The following is a 23,901-nucleotide window of genomic DNA, read 5'->3' on the forward strand; positions in this document are numbered from 1 at the left end:
ACGTTCAACTGCATACGTCAAAGTTTTGCACGGATTATCTTTGCTTCCACACTCATCTGTATCTAAAGAATTATTTTCAACATAAACACTTTCCAGTGGTTGTGATGCGTTATTACGAACATTTCTATCACCATAAGAGAATGCTTCTTTAAATGAAGGTGACGGGAAATCAATATTGCAAAATTTTGAATTATTATCTGTAATTTTTTCGTTTCTTTCCATTTGATAATTATTGCCAATCATATTCATAGCAGATATTGCTCCTTTGCATAAAGCATTTTCGGATATAAAATCATTATCAGTTGTACCATTTTCAACAAAACATTTGCATAAAATGCAAATATTTACAAAAATATATGCAATATTTCTCCAAATACAATAAATATCATCACAAAATAATTTCATAAATAGCTCTTAAAGATCCATAAATCAAAATAATTTTAAAATAGAAAATAGAATATTTTTGTTTTGGGAAGGATTCCATTGTTTGTGATGGCAGCAGAAGAAGAAGCGCATCCGTGCTCATCGAAAGAGCTGAAAGCGTATGCAAGACCGATATTTGCGCGGGAGTGGGAGAAGTACTACCCCACCGTGGTGCTGAAGGACTACGGGTTCGAGCGGGTGACGTGCAAGTGCGGGCACAACTATTGGCGCGCGTCGCCGGAGCGAACAGTTATGCGTTGCTGCTGTTAGTGTTTTTGTGTTGAAGACTGTTTTTGGGGTGTTTTTGCGGGGGCCGTGTGATTTGTGTGATTTTTGTGTTTGTGTGTTTTGTGAATGTGTGCAGACATGCGGCGACAGCAACTGCGAAGGGAAGTACGGGCACATCGGGGTGGGGTGCGGGATCGGGGCGCAGGGCCACAAGATCACGTATAAGGAAGCGTGGGAAGGGTTTAAGAGGTGTGCAGGGCTGCAGCTGGGCAGCGTTTTATTTTTTTTTAATTAATTTCATCTCATCTCATTTCATTTCATTTTGATTTGGCTGTGGCTTTTGACTTTTGACTTGCAACTTGCGACTTGTGTGTTTCTGCTTTGGCGGGGTGTGGGTGATGCAGCTCGTTTGAGACGACGACGCCGCCGCATACAGCGATCAAGCGGTATCCGGTGGTGGCGCGGTGGCGAGATGATGTGGACTATGTGGCAGCAGGGATCTATGCGTTCCAGCCGTACTGCGTGAGCGGGGAGCTGAAGCCGCCGGCAAACCCGCTGATCTGCCCGCAGTTCTGCCTGCGGTTCAACGACCTGGACTCGATCGGGATTTCGGGGCGGCACTACAGCGGGTTTGTGATGATTGGAATCCAGTCGTTCTATCCGCAGGAAGACACGGAGTACCCGCGGACGCGGCTGATTGAAAACAACCTGCGATGGCTGACGGAGACGCTGGGGATCCCGAAGGGGGACATCACGTTTATCGAGGATGTGTGGGCTGGGGGCGGGAATCTGGGGCCGTGTGTGGAGTTCTTTGTGAAAGGGATTGAGGTGGGGAACATGGTGTTTATGGAGTTCAAGGCGGACATGGTGAAGAAGACGTGGGCGCCGCTACCGCTGCGGGTGATGGATGTGGGGATTGGGCTGGAGCGTATCCCGTTTCTGGTGAACGGGTCGAACACGTCGTACACGGATGTGTTTCCGGAGGCGCTGGCGTTTCTGAAGGAGAAGACGGGGGCGGAGGTGGATGCGAGTGTGTGGCGGAAGTTTGGGCCGTACAGCTGCCTGCTGAACATTGACGAGTGCGAGGACATCGACAAGACGTGGGCAGAGATTGCGGAGCGGCTGGGGATGGAAGTGAAGACGCTGCGGGAGGGAGTGGAGCTGGGACGGGATCTGATTGTGGTTGCGGACCACACGCGGACGTTTCTGGTGGCGATTGAGGACGGGTCGCTGCCGTCGTCGACGGGAGGAGGGTCGAATCTGCGGAGCCTGCTGCGGCGGGTGTTTGCGGTGCTGGGGAATCGGGGGTGGTGGGAGAAGATCGGCGGGGTGGAAGGGCTTTGCGAGCTGATGGCGATCCACCGGGAGACGCTGCGGGGGCTGTACGGGACATTCACAGAGAACCCGTCGCTGGAGAAAATTGTGCGGAAGGAGTATGAGAAGTGGCGGGACACAGACAACGATGCAGTGGGGCGGATTATTGCAGTGCAGAACGAGCGAGCGAAGGAGATTGAGCGGAGGGAAGGGGCAGCGAAGGGCAGCAGCTCGTCTTCTGCCTCTTCATCTGCTTCATCATCATCTTCTTCAGCTCCGGCTGGAGGGAAGGGAAGAAAGGCGGGGGAAAGGAGGAAAAGACGGGAAGGCGGTGAAGGATGTGGAGCTGACGGTGGAGGACTGGATCAAGCTGTCGACGACATACGGGGTGATGCCAGACCAGATAGCGAAAGTGACGGGGCAGCAGATCCCGCAGAACTACTACTCGGAGCTGGCGGAGATGAAGGAGAAGACGACGCGGCAGCTGTCGACGGGGTGAACGCGTATGCGGAGCAGATGAAAGGGGTGCCGGAGACGAAGGAGCTGCTGTATGCGCGGCGGGAGGAGTCGGATCCGGCGGTGGAGAAGCCGATGGATCTGGAGGACCTGGGGTTTGAGGGGAGGTGCATCCGGGTGTTTGTGAACAACGAGACGCGGGAGAGGGACCTGGTGGTGCTGGACGAGACGCTGTTCTATCCGACGTCGGGCGGGCAGGAGAACGACACAGGGAAGCTGTGGATCGAGTTTGGGGGAGGAGAAGGGGAGGAAGAATGCTCGTCGAGTTCATCGAGTTCATCGAGCGATGAGAAATGCAAGTGCAAGTGCAAGTGCGGGAAGAGGAAGGGGAAAGAGTTTGCAGTGGTGGATGTGGTGAAGTGTGGGCACTGTGTGGCGCACCGGGTGGTGCCAGCGCTGACAGAGGCAGAGGCGTCGGCGATTGCGAAGGGGTGGGAGAGTGGGGCTGGAGCAGGGGCGGTGAAGGCGTATGGAGAGGTTGACCGGGCGCGGCGGTACCAGCTGGCGTGCCACCACACCGCGACGCATCTGGTGCATGCAGCAGCGCAGCATGTGCTGGGGCCGCATGTGTGGCAGGCGTCGGCGAAGAAGACGGTGAGCGGGGCGCACCTGGACATCACGCACTTTGCAGCGCTGACGCGGGAGGAGGTGCGGGCGATCCAGGACCGGGCGAACGCGCTGGTGATGGCGCGGCTGCCGATCACGAAGCGGCACATGAAGAAGGAGGATGCAGAGCGGGAGCACGGGTTCTCGCTGTACCAGGGCGGGGTGGTGCCGGGGCTGAATGTGCGAGTGGTGAGCATGGGGGATGCAGACGTGGAGGCGTGCTGCGGGTCGCACCTGAACAACACGCAGGAGGTGCTGCTGATCCGGGTTGTGGGGGCGACGCGGGAAGGAGACGGGGCGGTGCGGCTGGAGTTTGTGGCGGGGCCGCGGGCGCGGGAGAGCTACGAGGAGCTGGACGAGCGGGACAGCCAGATCTGCAAGGCGTGGGCGACGACGCCGGCGGAGTTCTACTCGTGTGCGGTGAAGTTCTTTGATGCGTACAAGCTGTCGCTGACGCTGCTGCCGAAGTACCAGAACGAGATTGTGAAGCGGGCGTTTACTCGGTCGAATGCGGCGCTGACGCTGGTGGCGACGGCAGACTTCTCGAACCTGACGTGGTGCATTGCGCGTGCGCCAGTGGCAGCGAAGCGAGCGATCCGGGCAGCGCAGGAGCAGGCAGAGAAGGCAGAGAAAGAAAAAGGGGAGAAAGGGGCAGAGAGCAGCGAGGCATTCATTGGAAGTCCGAATGGGAAGTGGGGGGTTGTGTTTGTGGGGCCGACATATGTGTATGGGATCCTCGGCTGGGTGCCTCCCGCAACATCCTCATCCTCCTCCTCATCATCATCGGAATTGGAATCAGAGGAGATCACGATGGAAGGGCTGAAGGCAGTTGTGGATGCAGCCAATGCAGCAACTGAGCCAGCTGCTTCGTCATCACCCTCATCCTCGTCATCCTCGTCATCCTCATCAACTTCTCCAGCACCAGCAGGAGCGGCAGGTGGAGCAAAGAAGAAGGACAAGGCAGCGCCTTTGGTGGTGGAGGTGGGGAAAGGGAAGGCAGGGGTGAAGCAGGAGGAAGGGAAGCCGCTGCCGAACTGGACAGTGCAGCTGAAGTGTGTGTTGCTGCGATCGTGGCAGCCGGTGGTGGGGTACTTCGAGAAGCATGGGTTTGTGCAGCTGGATCTGTGATTGCAGCACAAAAGAGGGGAAAAATGAAGGAGGAAAGGCAGCAGATGTCCTTTTGAGAGTTTGAGAGTTGTTGGCTGACGAAGGGGCATGACTGGCCATAATTGCTTCGAATATTCATGTTTCTGCATTCATTCGTTGCTCTGTTGTTTCTCTCAGTACTTTTATTTCTTTATTTATTTATTTAATTTTTTTTTATTCATCAATTATCAATCATAGTCATTAACGTAATCATAATAATTATTATCTTCTTTATCTTTGTCTTCCTTTTCTCGTTTTGTTTTTTATGTTTGCCTTTGCCTTTGCTTTCACTTCTGCTCTGCGATGCTCTACTGAATGGGCATTGGCTGCACCCACAACACGCTGTACACTCTATTTAGCAAACATTCACTTTCTTTTCTTTCTCATTCTCTTATTATTGGTGGTGGTAGATGATTGGCCCACTTCTCTGTGCATTTATTGAGAAAATGACCAAAAGGTTCACCAAAAATTATTTGCAGATGGGAACAGACCTCCTCTCTTTTCTTAACCTTTGTCTGTTCAACCTCTCCTGTCGCTTCAATTTTCATTCTCACGTCAAATGTGGAGAATAACCATGAGCACAAAAAGCAGACAAGAAGGCATGGGAAAAAATAAAGTTCTTTGAAATCATTGTTTCATCAAAACTCTTTCGTTTTTTGTTTTGATTGTTCAGAATTGTGAAAAGATGCCAATGCTTTTATCGGAATGTTGTTGTGTACTAGCTGTGGCCCAAACGAACAAATTCAATGCCTTACTCCCCACATCTCCAAATTGTTGAAACTGTTTGAAATGACAACTCCTTTCAAAACAAAAAACAAAAAGTGAAATAAAAAGATAAAAAGAAAACAGAAGGGAAAACAGAAGCTTTCCATCTTTACCCATTGCAACACACCCAACAACCAAAAACAGGTGAAAGGCATCTGACTCTCTCAATGAAAGAGCCAATACCCCACAAAAACAAACAAAAACATTCAAAGCTCAAATGCTTCTGTTTTCTTCTCTTCCCATCCAATCCCAAATGGTATCTTCACAAGCTCCACAAACACAAACACCAACCCCTCAAACACTTTTCATCTCTCGCTCATCAAGCTCCAACTCCCATTCCCACTCCCATTGTTTGTTCCGTTTGTGTCTTCCTCAACATCCACAGCATCCGACACAGTCATGACTAAACCTCCTGCCGGAAACCGCTGGATAAACTCTCGCTTCAGCCCAGCCAGCGTGGGCCGTTGTTCCGGAACTGCTGAAAGGCACTGGCCAACCACTGTGCTCAGACTTCCCGTGCTCTTCACATCCTTCCTCGGTCTCTCCCCATTCACAATCTTCTGCCCCGCCACCTCTGCCTCATACTCCCCAAACGGGATCTCCAGCGTCAAGCACTCCCACAGCATCATCCCAATCGAGAATGCCACCGACTCCTTCGTTGCTCCCATGTTTTTGTTGATCAACAACTCTGGCGCCTTCCACCTCAAGCACTCCTTCCTGGAATCATCCTCATCCTCAAAAGCTGATGAAGGCAGAGAGTCATCATCATCATCACTTGCAGATGTCACAACTGTTGTTGATGAGATCGATGATGAAGTGTCTGAGTCTGATGAGCAGTCGGAGTGGAGGGCAATGCAGATCACCATGTGTTCTGAGAAAAGAACAATGTGAGGACTCAGATTGGCCAGTGAAGATAATCCGTTTTCCATCTCATCAAAGGAGTGAAGTGCAAGATTGGCCACCCAGAACAGGATCTGGGCAGCTGTCTGCTCTCTTTGTTGAAGACTTCCAATCGCCATCTCTTTCTTCTCATTCCTCCCATGAAGCAGCATGAACAGCGAATCCCTCAGATCCACAATCAATTTCTCATGAGGAGACGAACAGGCCATTGCATCCACCAGATTAGACATAGATGAAGTGGTTGGGCACAGATCCTCCCCTCGAACAAATGTGGAATCTGAATCAGTTGTTGAAGTGGTTGAGGTGGATGGTGATGGAGTCTGTTTTCTAATTTCCTCTTCTTCAACCTTTTCCAATGCCCAATCTGGGATCTTGTCTGAGTCCTTTCCCAAGATGTATTCAGTTGAACCACTCTCGCTCAAAAGATACTCTTCAGACTCCGAATGCACCATCTCCTTTCCATTCATTCTCTTCTTGATCCTCTCTTCATTCTTCTTCTCTGCCTCTCTCTCTGCTCTCCTCCACTGCTCTTCAGGCGACATCTCCATCGTCACCATCTCAAAAGCCTTCGGATCTTTTCTGATGTTATCATCAACAATCTCTCTCAGATCTTTATTCTCATTTTTAGCTTTTCTCCATCGAATAATAGATATGATCAATGCAATCAAAAGTATTACTACAATTACAACACACACAATCAACACCCATGAAAATTTTCCTCCTTTCCCACCTTCAGCAATTCTATCTTCTCCATCAACCTTGGGCTCACTTTTTATTTTTTGATGATGAACGACTCTGTCGATGAAGGAGACTCTGCATTTCCAAAGAGGATGCACACTTTCACTTCTGTCTGCGCTGATGCTCCCGAAACAACAGACAACGGAATCTTCCCCACAGCTTCATCCTCGCTCACATGCCCCGCCTCCTCAAATTCGAAACACTCAATCTGCTCAACATCTTCAACAACAACCACAACCCTGAACGACAGGTTGCACGGAATAAGGAGTGACCCCACAAATCTCACTCTCGCCTCTGACACATTTTCTGCTTCTGATGATTCTTCCACTCTCACCTCTCTCAGCGTGGGGATGAAGAACGAAGAGCCTCTGTCTTCTGTGATCCCCTTCACATTGCACCCTTCGTTCAGCATCCACATCGAGCTCCTCGCCCCCATCCCGTCTCCGCCCTTCACACTCACCACGTCCACTTCTCCCATCCCGCTGCACAAAATGTTCCTCCGATACGACGGATACTTCTCCATCCCTGCCAATGGCCTGTTCCCCTCAAACACCCCCTTCTCCACAACAACACTCCCCCCAACCACTCCCATCCCTCCCTCTGCCCCATCCCTCACTGTCGTGTCTCTCACCACCCCCTTGCTCTCCACCAGCTCCACCAGCGATCCATTCCATCTGCACATCTCATCCCCCTGTGCATTTCCCAGACTCTCTTTGTCCTTTCCCACTTTCCCCTCAAACAACGATCCCTCCACCACCAGCTCCCCACTCCCCTCAACACTCATGATCTGCCCCTTCCTTCCAGGCGTTGTGTTGTTGCCAAACGAACAGTTTGCAACCACCATCTCCACATCCTCCAATCTCGCCTCAACAGCACATGCCCCCTCTGTGCTTCGCCTGATGTTCCTCACAAAAGAGTGTGCCACCTTCACAGATCCTCCTTCCTTCACTCCCCTTCCCCTTCCCTCATCATCTTCACCATCATCGCCATCTCCAACACTCACAACAGAGCAGCCTCCACACACAACATCCCAACACTCCATTTCTTTCACTGTGACCTTTGCCCCTGTGCCGATCCACATCACCGACTCTCCCACATCCAGCTCCCTCGCCTCAAACCCAACAACTCCCACAACACTGCTCTCCTCAAACCGCATCAGTGCCTTTCTCCCACATATCCCCTCCACCCGCGACTCCCTCATCTCAAACCTCCCCGACACCACCCTCACCAGCGTGTGCTCCACCACAATCCCCTCTCCCTCTGATGAAAACACTCCCCGCGAAATCGTGCAGCTCCCATTCAGCTCCACCACAAGACACTCATGTGCCGACCGGAATCCTCCCCGAAACACCATCCCCATGTTTTCCAGCCACACCTCCTCTGAGCATTCCACAACCCCCTCTGCCAACGGCTCCTGCTCCACCTCCTCCCGAAACACCACCTTCGCTCCTTCTGACCCATGCAGACTCTTCACTGCCACCGAGCATATCTGGCAGTCCTTCCTCAGCCCTGATTCTCTGTCGATCAGCACCTGGCTGTACGACGATGCCAGCACATGCGACAGCCCATAGTCCAGCGATCGGCATGGCAGTGTCGAGTTCCCACACGGCTTCGAGTCACTCCCTTCCCCATCTGCCCCGCACACGAAGATCAGCTCGCTCCGATACACAACAATCAGCGGAATCAGATCCTCCTCTTTTTCCCCCTCTCCTCCCCAGATCGCATTCTCCCTGTCATATCGCGGCTCTCGCAGATCCAGCACAAACTGCCTCTCGCTGATCTGAGACTCAATTTCCCAGCACCGCACATACACATCTCTCCCCACAAGCGCCTTGTTCTTCCCAAACTCCACATTCCCCAGCACAAACCCCAGCGCTTCCCTCTCTTCCACCGTGCTCCTCAGATACACCCCTCCTCCTTTCCCCTCCACTGCCTCGCACCCCTCCACCACTGTGTCGTTCATCTCAAACCTCCCATCCACCGCAACTGCCACACACACCCCTCCCCACAGCTCTTGCTCCCTCCCGAGCACAGCTCAATCGTCGAGTTCCCAATCCCCACAAACACCCCCTCCGATACTGACGATGACGCCACACTCGCCTCATCCTTCCTGTTCCTCACATTCCTCACTCTGCATCCCTCCAGCTCCATCCTCCTCCCATTCCTCTCCTTCTCGCTCTCCTCAAACACAAACAACGCACTTTCAGTCACAACATCACACACCTCGCACTTCACAATCCCCACATCTCCATCTTCCCCAGCCACCAAGTGGAATCCCACCACACAATCCTTCTTCCCGCTGAACACACACTCCCTCACCTCCACCCACGCCCCTTCACCACACACACCTATCAGCGCCCTCTGCCCATTCGCAAGCCTTCCAGGAAGTGAGAAATTCACTCTCAAAAACGATGCTCCCTCTGCCGCAAACACCATCCCCTTCTCCTTCTCCACCACTTCCTCCACTTCCATCACACTCATCTTATCCTCCCGATCCGACTCCACCCCAACCATCTTCAGAGTCGTTTCCCTCTCTGTCCAGCACATCTCTCCAACCACAATCCTCCTCATCCCCTCTCCCTCACTCGCTCCACCCCATACTCAAACGTCGAGCACCGAAATATCTCCTTCCCACACCCAATGTTGTTCACCCCCTCCTTCCCATCCACATATACCACCTCCCCATAATACCCAGTGATGAACACAAACAGATCTTCCCCATCTCCAAAGTGCACCCCATCCACCCCAACAAGCGAATTCTTCCGCTCATCTTCTCCAATCTCCTTCGCAAACCCAAACGATGTCTCATTCACCACCTCTGTCAGATCCGCACACTTCACAAACATGTCTCGCCCAACCCAGGCATCATTCCCTTCAAACTCCATCTCTTCAAACAACACTCCACTCCCTTCCCCTTGCAACTCAACACACACAAACCCTCCTTTACCTCTCTCCACTGCTTCGCACGCACATCCCTTCGCTTTTGTCTCCACTCCCACCACTTCAAGCATCCCTCCCTCCCCCAGCACCATCCCAATCGCGCCTCCCTCTGAGCTCAACTCCGACCTCACCCCTTCAAACAGACATCCATCAGCAACAACCACAACATTCAATCCCACCCTCGAAGACACAATGCATGCCTCATTTGTGTCTTCAAGCACAACCCCCCTGAATTGGGTGCCATTCATCTTCACAACAGTCCCAGCCGAATTTCCTCTCCCATTCTCATCACCTCCCTCTTCTGCTTCCAATCCAAACAGAGCATGCCCTTTCAGCTCCGCATTCACAAACTCGTCTTCCAAAAGCCTTATTTCACTGCTCCCACAAAACTCAAATGGCTGCCTCTCAAATCGCATGTCAGTGATCATGCACTCTTCCATCTCCATCATTCCTCCCCCAACCACAACCAGGGCATATGTCAGTCCACCTCCACCAACACACCCAAAGCTGCAATCTGCCAGCGTCAACATCCCACCCTCTGATCCAGAGGATTCAATCGCACACCTCACAGGAACAGAAAAGGATGGTGGCATCCGAAACTCCATCCTCGAAAACCCTGCCTCTCCATTGTTCCACACAATGCTCTTGATTCCTTCTCCAATTGTCATTTCCTGCTCAGTGTGATCTCCGATCTTCCTTCCTCCTTCACTCCCTCAACTGTGAATCCTGACATATCATACCAATCGCATATCCTTGCCTTGTCTCGGATCTTCAGCCCTTTCCTCTCTCCCCCTCTCTTCACATTCTCATATCCTCTCCAGAACGATTCGCACGGATACACTCCATCCCCACACCCAACAACATCCACCCCATCCTCCGATATCTCAATCACCTCCGAATACCGCTGCTCAAGGAAATACCCCAGATCCACAGCATTCTCAGAAAACAGCCCACTGTCAGTCCCTGCCAGGTCAACACCCAAACCCTCAGCATTCTCAATCTCAAATACCCGCTCACTCGAAACAGACACATTCAGGTCTCCGCACAGAACAAACACATCTCTTCCCCATCTCGCCTGGTTTCCTCCGACTGTCACATTCCCCACACTGAAGTTGTTCGTGCTGCTTTCATCCACCCCAATAAACACCCCTCCTCCCCTCCCGCCTGTCTCCTCCACCAAGCATCCCTTCACCTCTGAACTCTTGATCTGAAATGACCCTCTTCCTGCAATCTCAGCAAGCACTCCACCTCCTCTCCCCTCTGCACTCCCGCAACTGCATCCCTCCACTGTGCAGTTCTCAAACACAACACTCCTCCCTTCACCCACCCTGCTCCCAACAACTGTCCCATGCCCCACTGCTCGGGTCACAGATGAGTATGTTGTGTTCACTGATTCAAATGTGCTCCCTGCCTCCACAAACGAGGCATCCCCCATCCCAAACCCGCTGACATCACACATCTGAAGTGTGATCCCTCCTCCAATGGCACACAGACGCGTCTTCGAGAATGGCTCCAGCCCCTGACTGTCTTTTCCAGCAAGGATGCACCCGCTCAGCTCAAGCGAGCTCCCCCCATCACTCACAAGAAACAGGCATCCTACCCGGTTGCGCTCCCTCAGCCCATCATCCACAATCTTCATATCCATCAGCTTCGCCTCACCCCCACTGATCACAACAAGCGCACTTTCTGCCTCTCCAAGCTCTGCTCGTATCACTGTCGCCTCTTTCCCTTCTCCTCTCCCTGTGACATTTCCTCCTCTGACTTCAACCTCCCCTGACACAAACTCCCCTTCCTTGATCCTCATTTCCATCGACTCCTCTGCTGCTCGTTTCACCCCTTGCTTCACGGTCAGGCAGTTGAACGAGTCTTGCTCGCTCTTCCCACACCCATCCCAATCAAACCCATTCACTGCCACAACTATCACAGAAAGTGTGCTCAGAGGGTCTTTCAGATATTCCTTTGTTTCATCTGGATTCGCCCATTCAAACACTGTTCGTGGCTGTTCGCTCAAAGAATAACACTCACTCATCGTCAATGTTAGCTTTCCATTCCAGCTACCATTCACATATATGTCGTTTCCTTGTGTTCCTGCACTGTTATTAAAAAACACGCAATAAAGTATCGTTGATGTTAATGTTTCTTCTTGAGACCGATCAAAACGAATTGCTCCACCATTTGTCTTTGCTCTATTCGATAAAAAGTGGCATGACAAAAGTGAAAAATCATTTGTCATACGATAAATATTTAAAGCTCCTGAGTAATGATTTGTTGCCTGATTGTTTAAAAAATCACATTCAGATATTTCACATCTAATGTGATTATATAACTCTCCAGCTCCATGCCCTCTTGATTCGCATTCAACGAATTTGCACTTTTCCATTATTAGGCTATTTGTCCCTCTCGAATCGAATGCTCCTGATGCCTCGTATGCGCTGCATAAATGGAATGTCGTGTTTTCGGATGTCCAAGTACCGGTTCCCTCATTTCGCACTGCAGCTGCTCTTGAAGAAGATCCCGTTAATCGACAACTCTCAAACAGGCAGTTCTTCAATGTTAGCGTTGCGTTTCCTGAAAGTAATATTGCTCCCCCTGAAATTTCGCTCGAGCTTTGATATGAGAATGTTGTATCCTCAAACAGCTTTTCTTCTGTATCGAATGTGTGCCTCTCTGATTCCGCAGAGCACTCCATGAATGAGGAGTTGAAACAGAACAGCGGACAGGAAGCACCGTCAACAACACATCCCATGAAAGGATTCTGCACCTGTCTGCAGTTTATCGAATCCATTATGCAGTTCTTGTCTGGTGCACCAGCTGTTCCACTCTCCACTAGTCTGAAAGGTTCGTGCATCTGAGTCATGTTGACGAATTCGCATTGGCGCACAGCAACTGAAGTGGAAGGCGACGAAGGCAAAAACGAACCGTGACATTGCACCAAGTCCCTGAAATCGCTTGAAGAAACACTCACTCTGCCTGGTTTTGACAGAATGTGTTTCGACTCTGACAGGCTCACAAGGTTCGCCATCCTTCCACTTCCCAAAGGCAATTGGAGCGAAATGTTGAAAAGCACACTCTCTCCGCTTTCCATCCTAAACGGACTCTCTGCCCCCTCCTGTGCAATCTCCACTCTGCAGCTCCACAACTTCAGGGCTGAGCTGCTCTGGATGTCAATCAAGCTCTTTCCACGTGTTTGTTGAAGAACAGCTTTTTGAATCGTCATCGATGTGTTGGATATCGAAGCCCAAGTGGAAATCCAGCTCTCTTCGTTGGACCTTTGCTTTTCACTGTTCTCGCTTTTTGCTCTGCTTCTGCGGCCTTCCAAGCTGTTTCTTGAGACTGCAATTCCTGATGTTTCTTCTCTGCCATTTCTTTTTTCACTGCCAATGTCTGTCTCAGCAAAGCTCTTCCAGGGTTGGCTTGTTGCACCTGATCCCAAACAAACGAACACCAGCAGCAAAACTCTCATGAGATGCTGAACGTTGCAACGGGAAATGGCAGAACTCATCAGAATGCAACCATTATTTACTCTTTCAGATCAACAAAATTATCTCAACTTTTTCGTTTGAAATGTTGCTTTGATCTCGATTTTCTTTTTCTTTCTTTTTTTTTTTTCAATTTTGCATTTCGTCAGTTATATTTTTATTTTTGGAATTTGTGATGCTCTTCTTGCTCGGTTTGTTCTTTTTGCCTGGAAATACCATTCTCACTTTTTCATTCATTCTTTCTTTCTTTGGCGTTAAATTCAAAGATAAAATTTCAATTCAATCATCCAACAAGATAATTGTCAGCATATTGCATAGAAACCTGTTCACCACTCATGGAAGCCTCATGCTTGAAAGCAGCCCTGATTTTGAGAAATTTAACAAATATTGTATTTTGGCCAAGCTTATTCCTCGTTCTCATCTTCCTGTGCTGTCAAAAGTTGTTCATACGATGAATCAATGTGGTAATGATTATTCCAAAAAGTTGTGGAAATTTTCAAGGAGAAGCGAATCATTCTGTTGGTTTCAGTGGGTATTTTGAGTTCAAATCACAAAATCATCTTTTCTCGGCCAACCAGCCCTGCAAGCAGCAAAATCACCTCGACAACTCTCATGCACGGTGATGCAAAACAAAAAGCGGATGTGTTGTGCGCTTTGTTAGAAACATCAAAACCGAGCGAAGAAATGAAAAAAGCGATGATCGGACCTGCCATATTTATCAGCTCGAAAACGTGTATTTTTGTTTTTCTGATGCGTTGAGCAGAGACAGCATGGAGGGCAATCGCACACATGATGAGGTATGGCAGGCACTCTGTTGTTGTGGATTTCTTGTTTTCTGCTGTGCGGTGGACATTGCTATATTTTTATTTGCAGATCTTATTGGCGCAGCGTTTCGACGAGCGGGATGAGTTGCAGGGCAGGAACAGTTTGAGCATCAGCACCGCAAATCCGAAAAAAAGCGATGTGTCTGAGGCTGTTCATGGCTCGTTGCTTGGAGGAGCGTCTTCGCAGTTTGCTTTGTCTTTGCCAATCTTTGCAGCGGAATCGGGGGCTTCATCGTCGCTTGCAATGAGTGCAGCGCAAATGCTGCATCTGAGGAGCGGGCAGATGAAAAGTGTGCTGGAGCAGCCGACTTCATCTTTTCGTTCGTCCAACTGGTTTTCGTTTGTGGAAAGTGCCCCGAGCTCTTCAGAGCCACATTTTGTTTCATCGTCTGTGGGCACTCAGCTGCCTGTGTGTCTCGATCTGGGACATTCTTCAAAGGCGCAGAAGGAGGAACCCCCGTCTGACAATTCGGAGCCCAAAGAAGAGCAAGAGAGAGATTCGTGGATGCCTGCAGATGGGCTGGGGCCAGAGGGGCTGGCAAGACCCCTGGCAAAGATACTCGGGTGGGGCGACAGCTTCGTGAAGAACAAGAGGGAGGTACTGGTGAGCCTTTGGCGGAGCTACGACAGCGAGGTGCAGCGGAGGGCAGGGAGCATTTCAGAGGTTGCGCTGTTGGCAGGGGTGAAAGGGGGCGCTGGCTCAGGCACAGAAGAGGCAGGGGTGGATGAGGCGCTGAGGGAGGAGGCAGAAAAGGCGCGGAGGCTGCGGGAGAAGACGATCCGGGTGGAGATCAAAGAGGCAAGGATCTTCCACAAGATGTTTGGGGTGTGGGTGGGGAAAGACTGGGTTGTGGACGAGGCAGAGCGGGTGATGTGGGAGGCGGCAGAAGAGGCAGCAGCGGGCAGGGCAGGCGATGGAGCTGTGAATGAGCCGGGATTGAGTGAGGGAATTGGTGCAGCAGCACAGGAATGCTGGGGAGGAGGCGAAGGCGGAGAAGGCTGGGGAAGGCAGGGGGAGCTGCAGGAGAAGGCGAACTTCTATGAGCTGTATCCGAAGGTGAAGAAGCAGATGAAGAAAATCAAGATGGAGATGCTGGACCAGCTGATGGAGCAGGTGGAGCTGTACCCTCGGCGCGGATGCCCAGCGCTGGCAGAATTGCATGTTCGCTCGAGACCGCATGGCGCAGGCAAGACAGCTGGCTGTGCTTCTGCAGGGGTTTGGAGGGAGCTTGAAGGGAAGTCTCGTGAAGGTGGAAGTGAGTGGTCAGGCTGTCTGTCTGGTGCAGAGGCAGACAAGGGAAAATTCAGCTTTGCAGACTTTGCTTGCACTGCGCAGGCTCAGCTGGGCTGCTGGGAAACGGAAGACAAACTGTGCACAGCCAGCCATCTCCAGCCGGCTCTTGCTGGGGAGGCACTTTTGATGCAGCGTTTGCAGCACCACCAGAATGGGAGGGATGCTGGCGAGTTGTTCGAGAAAGTACCAATGCAGAAGTTGAGCTCAACGATTCTGCGATTCCCTGTAACGTTGTGCTGGATGAAAATAGAGCGAGCTTGCTGGTGCAGCAGGTCGTGCAGGTTGTTGTGCCTCTTGTTCCTGCAGGTCTGTTTGCAGGAGGGAAGCTGCCTTCTTCGCTGTCTGGCTCTGACACAGCAGCGCTTGTGCGCGAAAAGGGCAGAAGAGCCAAGCGTGAAACGCTGCGAGCACAGATGGGGAAGCGGAGGTGCTGGGTGTTCCGGCCGACACCGCTGCAGCAGAGGTACCTGTGGGTGTTCGACAGGATGCCGATCAACTTCAAGAAAAGGGTGAAGAACTGGATCCACGGGAAGGGGAACAGAGATGCAGACATCTCCCAGATGCCCCGCTATCTGAGGGTTGCGTGTGCTGAGGCGCTTCCTGCTCTGAAGCCCTGAGCAAAGCGCACATGCGTAATTTTCGACAAAAGAAAAAATGTTTTGAATGTTCTTTCTCTATTTCCCTTTTTTGAACAATTTGTTTTTTTATTTTATTTTATTTTATTTATTTTATTTGAAAGAAAATTTTAGTTTTAAAAAACTAAATTAAAAAATAAAAACAAATCTCTTTTTGAGAAAAAATACAAAAAAAATTAATCAATAAAATAAAACGTCTATCAAATTATAAATTTGTTTTGTGTTATTCTTCAGCAATATGAACCCAGAATGGATCCTTACCAAATATTCACACATAAATATCCAGCACCTGGATTATTATTATCTCCCAAATAAAGAGAATAATCAGCAAATGGGCACGGTGTTGAAGCCTGTTTGTATTTTATTGTGAATCCCACTGGTCCAACAGGAATTGAGGTTGAAACATTTGATTATTTATTTCACTGAAAACAATGGACTCTTTAAGTGCTTTTGTGACAAAACCAATTCATGATTGCACAAAAAGCTAGAAAATTCGTATGAAAAATGAAAAATCTTTTTTCTTTCTTCGGAAAAAGGTTGCTTGAGGAGTTCCCGCTTTTTTCTTAATGTTCATGGGTCATTCTTATTGAATCCAAATTATTTCTGTAAAATTTACCAATTTGTAAATTTGTGCATATGCACACTTAACAGTAATTTCTAATACTTGCATATTTCGTTTGTTTATTGCTTATAAACATCATTTGTGATGTTTTAAGAATCAAAAACATGTGAAAGTTTATCAAAATTAAATTACAATTATACAAAAAATTTGAAAATTGTACAATTTTTCTTGACAAAAAATGAAAAAAGTCAGTTAAAAAAGATTAAAATAAAATAAAATAGTTTATCTTTATGAGTTTTCTGAATACTAGGATGAAAATAAACAATCGCCTGGGTAAATATTGTAGTTTTCACTTGATTCGCTGTCATCGGAAATAATCAAATCATCCAAATCAGGAATTTCTTCTTCAGCTTCTTCTGTTTGTTTTTCTTTGTGGAAAACGATTTTTGATACAAATTCTTCAATTCTCACAATCTTTCTCTTATTAATCATCCAAAAAGCAAGTTGATCTGAAATGGATTTTTCTCAAATGTCATAAAGAGGGAAAAAATCTTCGCATATGGCTCCAAAATATTTCGATTGAATTTGTGTATGCGTGAGTTTCTTCATCATATATTTTTCTCTTGTGGCACACTGTTAGATGATTGCATCCTAGACGAGAAAGAGATAAAAATGCATTCCATTCATCTGATATTATTGTTGAATGCTGAAGAATGTGCTTTTGAATGATAGGAATTGACGTCGAAGTGGAACGGTCTGGTACAATCATAACAAAAAAATTCCTTGTTTAATCCATTTTATCTTTCTTTCGCTCCACTGCACCAAAGACCAACATCTGTTTCTTTCTTTTTCCTCTATGTTATTTTCTTCTCCTTAAAACACATTCATCTATCTCATCAATAATGTTTTCGCCTCCAAGAATAGTTTCATTCTGATTTATGATGTCCATCGCGCAACATCTCATAACAGATGACCAATATGCCACAGAGTTCCAATGAATACCCAACATTTCCGAGCAAAATTTTTCACTAGCACCATTCCAAATAAATTGGATAATTATCCTAATTAAGTTTATTGGTATCCCACGTCGATAAAATGATAAACTCTTGTTTTCCGATTGCGGATTGCTGCATTTTCTGCAAACACACACCATCCTTTTATAGTGACGCAGTAAATCCATTTCATTTCTGTGTCTTCTGCATTTTGGCTTGATTTAGATGATTTTCTAAAATATCCATTTTTCTGATTTCTCCGAATTGAGAAACAATCTGAATAATTTATATGCAGGTTTTTTTGGTTGAGCAAGTGAATCATCCGAATCAGACACTTCTTCCAAAAATTATTTGTTTCTCTCATAATTTTCCATTTCTCAATCAGATTTCAAAATAAACTATATTTTCATGTCCGATAGCAAACATATTATTTATGATAACAAAAATTTCAATATCTCACAAGTGCTTCAAATTATGAATATATTTATGTGCTTTTTTGATCACAAATAATAAATCAAAAGTGCATAAATTTTCTAAGAAATAGCCTGAAGTTCGAGAATTTTCTCCTTTTCTTCTTGACAAGAAAACTTGTTTTTGATTTTCTTCATTTCAATTTTCTAACCTTTTCTTATGGAAATCTCCGTCATCTTCAAAAGTTCAAATGATTATGACATTGTTATTTGTCCACACTGAATTTGATTTTGGCAGAGGGAGTTTTAGTTTTATTTTTTTCTCGCCATAACATGAACTCACAAATATCATTTTCATCACTTCAATGATTTTTTTTTTTTTCTTTCCTTTAAAAAACATTTCAAATAGATTGTTACTGATATGTGAAACAAATAAACACGAAAATTATCAATAGATTATTTTTTTTTTGATAAGAAATATTTAACAGTTCGAATATATCAGTTGCAAAATTGGTATCAAAACGTTGACGATAATAAGAATCAAAATTTGATTTTCAAACATACAAACATCCAAACAAAAAATCAAAATCTTTTAAATTTCAAGAACACCAATCAACTTAAATAATAGAAGTTTCAAACAATACAATTTCATTAAAAGTTATGGAAATAATAAAAAATACATAAAATAATTTCTTTTAAATAATTTCTTCATATTTCAAGAATAAACACCATTTATGATAAAAATAATTATGAAGAAACAAGACAACAATAAAATTCAATGTACGTATTTGCTTTATTACAAAATCAAAATATCTATAGCTTAATTGCAATAACACCACTTCAAACATTCATTTCGATGATTCATTTATTGTTGAAGGCTTACTCTTTAATAGTTTTGGAATTAGTAAATCTTCTTTCGAAAAATGAGAAAAAACATCACAGACAAATATCTTTTCGCAATAATATGGCTTGCAGCATCTTTTTGTTTCAGTATATCTCCGATAATAGTCAAACGTTGCCGTATCAAAAGATGTTGCCTTATGTGAAAATCCTTCACTAAAGCAACATCCAAAATGTCTGCACAAAGCTCTGAAGAATTTGCATTTTGATGCCCCATCGAAGATGCTGTGGCTGTTAAATTCTTTCTTTTTGATAGTGCATTAAACATTCTTTCTTCCTTCTGAAATGCATCAAAAACAATAACCATTAGATGCTCATGCAAAGATGAAAGAGTTGCAACTCCTATTTTTTGGTTAATTCCCTCAATCAAAATTTGAGTACATGTAAGCATTTCCTTTCTCCGATCATCAATTGCACTCAATCCTGTTTGCATATCCTTGGCAAGCTCAAAGCCCATCTTGTCCTCCTCTTCATCAGCTGGAAGCATCAAGAGGATGCGATCAGTAATAACTCGCTTGCTTTTGAATGATTGATGAAGGCAAACATTCATACTGACATGCAACGCAATGATTGCAACGACAACTTAAACAGACGATATAACAACAATATTTTGAGCAGATTTGATATCTGTTGAAGCTTCATTAACAAAGTTATCACTTATTGAATCCATCCCTTCGAGAAGATCGTATCTAATAAAAGACACAACATATTTGTAGATAATATTGTAGCAAGAAAAGTGAGTCGCATCTGAATGGCTTTACAACTCAATAAAATTTGACAATCTTGTAAATAAAGACAATAGTGATGGTGGAGCATCATCAGAGAATCGGGCGAGCCAATAACTCATACTAATCTCATCACATATCGAAGTATTGCCCGAAAAACATAATTTTGTTGTTAACAGAGAACGAGCATTCAACGAAACAGATGCACGTTTTGTTGGAAGCCCATAAATCATTGCATCGTTCGTCTTTGTGATTTCGATGTTTCCAAAATGGACCTGGTGATGCATATTCAAAAAGAAAGTGTGCATGCCTTTCAGAATAGATGCTAGCTTAACTGAATCGTCAGAAAGATGATCGCTACTTCTCCAAACAGGATTCGTTGAATAAGGATATTCGATGCGAGTCGGAGGAACAATCTCTGAGCCTCTGGATCCCAATCTTAGAACAAGAAACTGAATAATAAGCAACATTGTAGGTCGCAGACCAGAAACAATTAACGAAGCAATAAATTGTCTGAATTTCATTGTAAGCTGCACCACAACTTCAATTGCAACAACAGTCACCAAATAATTGAAGCAGAATACAATAAGCATCAGAGTGATGTGCACTCCCGTAACAGCAGGTGGGAGTGATTCGAAGCTTGTGGTCAATCTTTCCAGTTGTTTTTCAAGATGGTCCTCCCATTCGGTATCAGGCACTGTATGTCTGAGAAAACCACGAGGTTGCTCGTTCTCTTCATCATTGCAATTGAGCTGACGCAAAAGAGGAACCAACAAAGCTTTTTCATTCGGAGGAGAAATCATCTTCAAATCTTTCGATAACGCAAAAAGCGCTTCATTGTGTTTGGATAACTGTTCAGATTGATGATTTTGCTCGAAACAATTCTTATTTATGATTTTTCTGTCGTGATAGTATTCTGTCGCATCCAAATTGTCATCAACTTTGTTTTGAGAAGAAAAGTTCCATTCTTCGAGTGAATGCTTTTGTTGAGACTGCATCTGCCGTTTGGACATGGCCAAAAGTTTTTCATATGCTCTTTTTCTCGATTTCTGAAGGTTGTAGAAAGAATAACAAGTGAAGAGTAAATAAACAATGCTCAAAGCATTTTCAATGTTGGAAAGCACAACGGAATAAGCAATGATGATGTTACGATTTGCTTGAAAAGTCGTTTTATTAAGTTTTGCCAGTGCACTTTTTCCACCTTCCACAACACTTTGGAAAGAGTTGAACATCAAAATCAAAAGATTAGAATAAAACGAAGGAAGCGATTGAGGATTATCCGAAGAACCCAAAATTCTTGCTTTTTGAGCAAGTATTGAAAGAGTATTCAGTAATGACGTTGTTTGACCCGTTTGTGATATGATAGTTATTGCGGTGTTTGATGTCAGAGGCGACGAAGATTGGGCAGCGAGAGGAATAGAGGCATTTAAATCATGTGTTTCAGATAAAGCTTCCATAGAAAATGAAGACAAATGCTTATGAATAATTTCTTGTGAGTGATTGGAGGATTGAACGGAAAATATATTTTCAGAACTATTAACAAACGAAAAAGAAGAACTACTATTTATATTATCAATAGAAACGGAAGATGCATTGGAGAATATCAAAGGAGTGGGCTGTTCAATTAATGATGAAGAAAAAGAGTGTGACTAAGGAGAGATAGCAGAATTTGATGATTGTTGCGATGAGGTAGAGCTTACCACATAAAATGTTTGCAAATTTAAATAAGCAGATTCCCAAGGAGTCAAATCAGCAATGGCAGAAAAAATCAGAAAAGAAACTTCTACAGAATTGGCAAGCTCCACCAGCCTCTTTGTCAATGTGGGAATTGAATGGAGTGTTGGAGATTCCACAGTTTGATTTACAAAATTTTGAGTTGAGTGAATGTATAGGAACATGGAGCACATAGACATTTCATTTACTGAAGAGAGTAAGGTGCAAATGCGGTGAAGAGAAATAAGCTCATTGACATGATTGTTAGCAAACGAATAGAATAACATCATTGTACCCCCAAAAGCTCCACATAAAAGGATAGTAATTGCAGCTACAACAATTATATAGATTGATGTGATGTCTCTTATCTCATTTTTTCCTGAAAGTTCGTTAATGGTCTCTTCATCTATGTGAACTGCTGATCGCTTATGCTTCTTTTTCCTTCCATTCGATTGCCGTCGTGCAATCAGAGAATAATTTGCACTAGATTTTGAAAGGGATGAATGACTCATTGTTGCGGACAGAGCATTGGGAAGCTTCGAATCATCAGCATCTGCAACAGCAGAAGGATCGGCTGAGTCGTTATGACCGTATCCTTCTTCCTCTGCCTGAGCAACTCGCGCCATGACAACCTCCGAAGCAGCATCGTCAAAAAATACCCCCTGCAAAAGCTGAGCATACCCGCAAAGAACTTTTACACTCATCGGATCAGATGACAAAATCTCTTCGTATCCTTTTTTAGCTCTGTCAGCTGCTTTATTCACGGCGGCCAACTGCTCTGGAATAATCTTCAAATCAAACGGATTCTGATTCAATGCAATCTGCCAAAACATTTGCACCCCCCGCAATGCATGCTCGTGCTCGTCTTGCGTGACAGCAATTTTTGTTTTCAAAGCAAGAGTATTCATATCATAATCATCGTCATCATCCTCATCCTCATCATTAAAAACAGATTCTTGTTCGCGCTCCTGGTTTACTTCAATCTCTTTCAATATCAAAAAATCTGTATCGTTAGGCTTCGAAGATCTATCCATTACGCCTGTTTCAAAAGCATCAGAATTAGAAATTGCAGCGCTTTCATTCGGCTGAATGCAACTTCCATCAACTTTATGCTCTGTGGTTAATACTGCCTGAGATGAATAATCATCACCAACACTTTCACAAATTGAGTTGTTGAAGCTGCTAACGTTAACCTTACTTGCATTACGGCACATGCCCGAATGTTTTGAAGGAGATTTCATCCTCTTTTTCAGAGAATTTCCGCTTCTCCTTTCTCTCAGTGAGTTGATTTCCTTTTCCAACTGGCGTGTCTGCATCTTGAGATTCACAACAAACGACAGAGAGCCATAACGATGCCGCATCCGACATTCCATAAGCAGCTGAGCCGCTTTTTTCTTTTTCTTACAGAAATACTCCAGAAAAAGGGAATAATCAAACATCAACGAAGAATCCAACGAAAACCGTTTCAATGCCATAAGATAAACAGTGTTTGCATAATCAACCATCTCTTCCGTTCGATATTCCTTCAATTGAAGAAAGCTCAAGCTTTTCTCGATATCTCGAGGCGAAGAAAACGAATTGATACGTTTTAAAACAGTTGGCGTCTTTCACAGCTCTATATTTTGTTCTGTATTTATTTCACTTTTATCTTTTGCTTCATCTGCGTTACAAACACTTTTTTGTGTTTTGCAATTATTTTCAGACTTTTCAAACGGAAGTTGCTTCATGTCATCTGCTAAAAGCCAAAATTTACACCTCCTTTTTTTCAGACATAATCCGTAAAAAACAGCCAGCACAAAGGACATCACAATACCAATAATTATGAGCGTAATGCGAGTAACATCATGCTTTCCATCAAGATCAATTCCTTCTGCAATCTCATTGAACAATCTTGTAACCCCAAAGAACACAAAAAGAAGTCCATGATACAAATTTCCTTTAAGAGTATAAAACGGTTGAAAGATCAAGATTAATATGCACATAGTGAATGCTGATCCAATAGTTACAAGCCCACGCCAGAATGGCCAGTCATTCAACATCCTCATAGCAAATACGCAACCAAATATTAAAAAATGAATCAAACTGTCCCAGATCCCGCTTGAAGAAGATGAGATACCACCATGCTTCGGATCATGAGAAAGCAATCTTGGGTTTAAAAAGAAAAATGTAATTGGATATAACAACAGACAAAATATGGCTATGATTTGGGTGAATAAACGGAAAACCGATCCATCAAAGCAAGACCCAACGAAAACCGAATAAGATTTCCTCCAACAAATTGGTCAAATTAACAATCGGATGAATGAATTAAGATGTTAATGGATGGAATAAATAAGACGGTTAGAATAATTTCATAACATAATATCTCAAAGTTTATTACAGAAGGAAAACGAAAATAAGCTTTTCGAAAGATAGAAGACATCATCCCCATATAAACATAAAAACAAAAATTAATAATGCAAATGCTAAACGTTAGAATTAGAGTTGATTTTCCTAATGCCTGCCCGAAAGATGAACCATCCAAAAAACCAATATAATACGAATAATTACTTTGCCGATGGCTAATTGGATTTACAGAATAAAATAACAATGAAAAAAGGAAAGAAACATGATTCCAAATTGAAAAAATTCTCTGAATGTGTGAGCCCTTCGAGTCTTTTATGAAATAATTAGTTGAAATGTATTTTAAAAAAATAAAAATGAAATATACCTAATGATAAATTGGACGAAGCAGATAGCAAAAAATCTTCTCCAATAATGAAATCCCTTCAAATGCATATGCATAATTGGT

The 23,901-nt window shown here is 45.3% G+C and overlaps 6 protein-coding genes across 6 annotated transcripts; 2 read left to right on the top strand and 4 right to left on the bottom strand.

Moving 5' to 3' along the window:
* Positions 1-492: 492 nt before the first annotated feature.
* Positions 493-4,591, top strand: MONOS_18301 (putative alanine--tRNA ligase; the record flags this gene model as incomplete). Its single annotated transcript, XM_067871309.1, has 3 exons — positions 493-672; positions 788-900; positions 1,056-4,591. The coding sequence occupies 3 exons, from the start codon at positions 493-495 to the stop codon at positions 4,213-4,215; spliced, it is 3,453 nt and encodes a 1,150-aa protein (XP_067719417.1). The 3' UTR covers positions 4,216-4,591.
* A 397-nt stretch (positions 4,592-4,988) lies between these two features.
* MONOS_18302 (uncharacterized protein) lies at positions 4,989-10,169 on the bottom strand (the record flags this gene model as incomplete). The annotated part of the gene is made up of 4 exons (XM_067871310.1): positions 4,989-6,656; positions 6,737-8,586; positions 8,634-9,220; positions 9,274-10,169. The coding sequence occupies 4 exons, from the start codon at positions 10,167-10,169 to the stop codon at positions 5,304-5,306; spliced, it is 4,686 nt and encodes a 1,561-aa protein (XP_067719418.1). The 3' UTR covers positions 4,989-5,303.
* A 71-nt stretch (positions 10,170-10,240) lies between these two features.
* MONOS_18303 (uncharacterized protein) lies at positions 10,241-13,078 on the bottom strand (the record flags this gene model as incomplete). The annotated part of the gene is made up of 1 exon (XM_067871311.1): positions 10,241-13,078. One exon carries the CDS (start codon positions 13,076-13,078, stop codon positions 10,241-10,243), a length of 2,838 nt encoding a protein of 945 aa, XP_067719419.1.
* A 747-nt stretch (positions 13,079-13,825) lies between these two features.
* MONOS_18304 (uncharacterized protein) lies at positions 13,826-16,010 on the top strand (the record flags this gene model as incomplete). The annotated part of the gene is made up of 3 exons (XM_067871312.1): positions 13,826-13,852; positions 13,929-15,150; positions 15,216-16,010. The coding sequence occupies 3 exons, from the start codon at positions 13,826-13,828 to the stop codon at positions 15,788-15,790; spliced, it is 1,824 nt and encodes a 607-aa protein (XP_067719420.1). The 3' UTR covers positions 15,791-16,010.
* A 2,663-nt stretch (positions 16,011-18,673) lies between these two features.
* Positions 18,674-20,200, bottom strand: MONOS_13979 (uncharacterized protein; the record flags this gene model as incomplete). Its single annotated transcript, XM_067866736.1, has 3 exons — positions 18,674-19,190; positions 19,266-19,361; positions 19,575-20,200. The coding sequence occupies 3 exons, from the start codon at positions 20,198-20,200 to the stop codon at positions 18,674-18,676; spliced, it is 1,239 nt and encodes a 412-aa protein (XP_067719421.1).
* Positions 20,201-21,046: 846 nt separating this feature from the next.
* On the bottom strand, positions 21,047-23,888 carry MONOS_13978 (uncharacterized protein; the record flags this gene model as incomplete). The annotated part of the gene is made up of 5 exons (XM_067866735.1): positions 21,047-22,668; positions 22,882-23,046; positions 23,194-23,307; positions 23,719-23,765; positions 23,821-23,888. The coding sequence occupies 5 exons, from the start codon at positions 23,886-23,888 to the stop codon at positions 21,047-21,049; spliced, it is 2,016 nt and encodes a 671-aa protein (XP_067719422.1).
* Between the last annotated feature and the right edge of the window lie 13 nt (positions 23,889-23,901).

The sequence above is a fragment of the Monocercomonoides exilis genome (assembly GCF_001643675.1).
Source record: "Monocercomonoides exilis strain PA203 chromosome Unknown scaffold62-463630, whole genome shotgun sequence".
Taxonomy (NCBI): Eukaryota; Preaxostyla; order Oxymonadida; family Polymastigidae; genus Monocercomonoides; species Monocercomonoides exilis.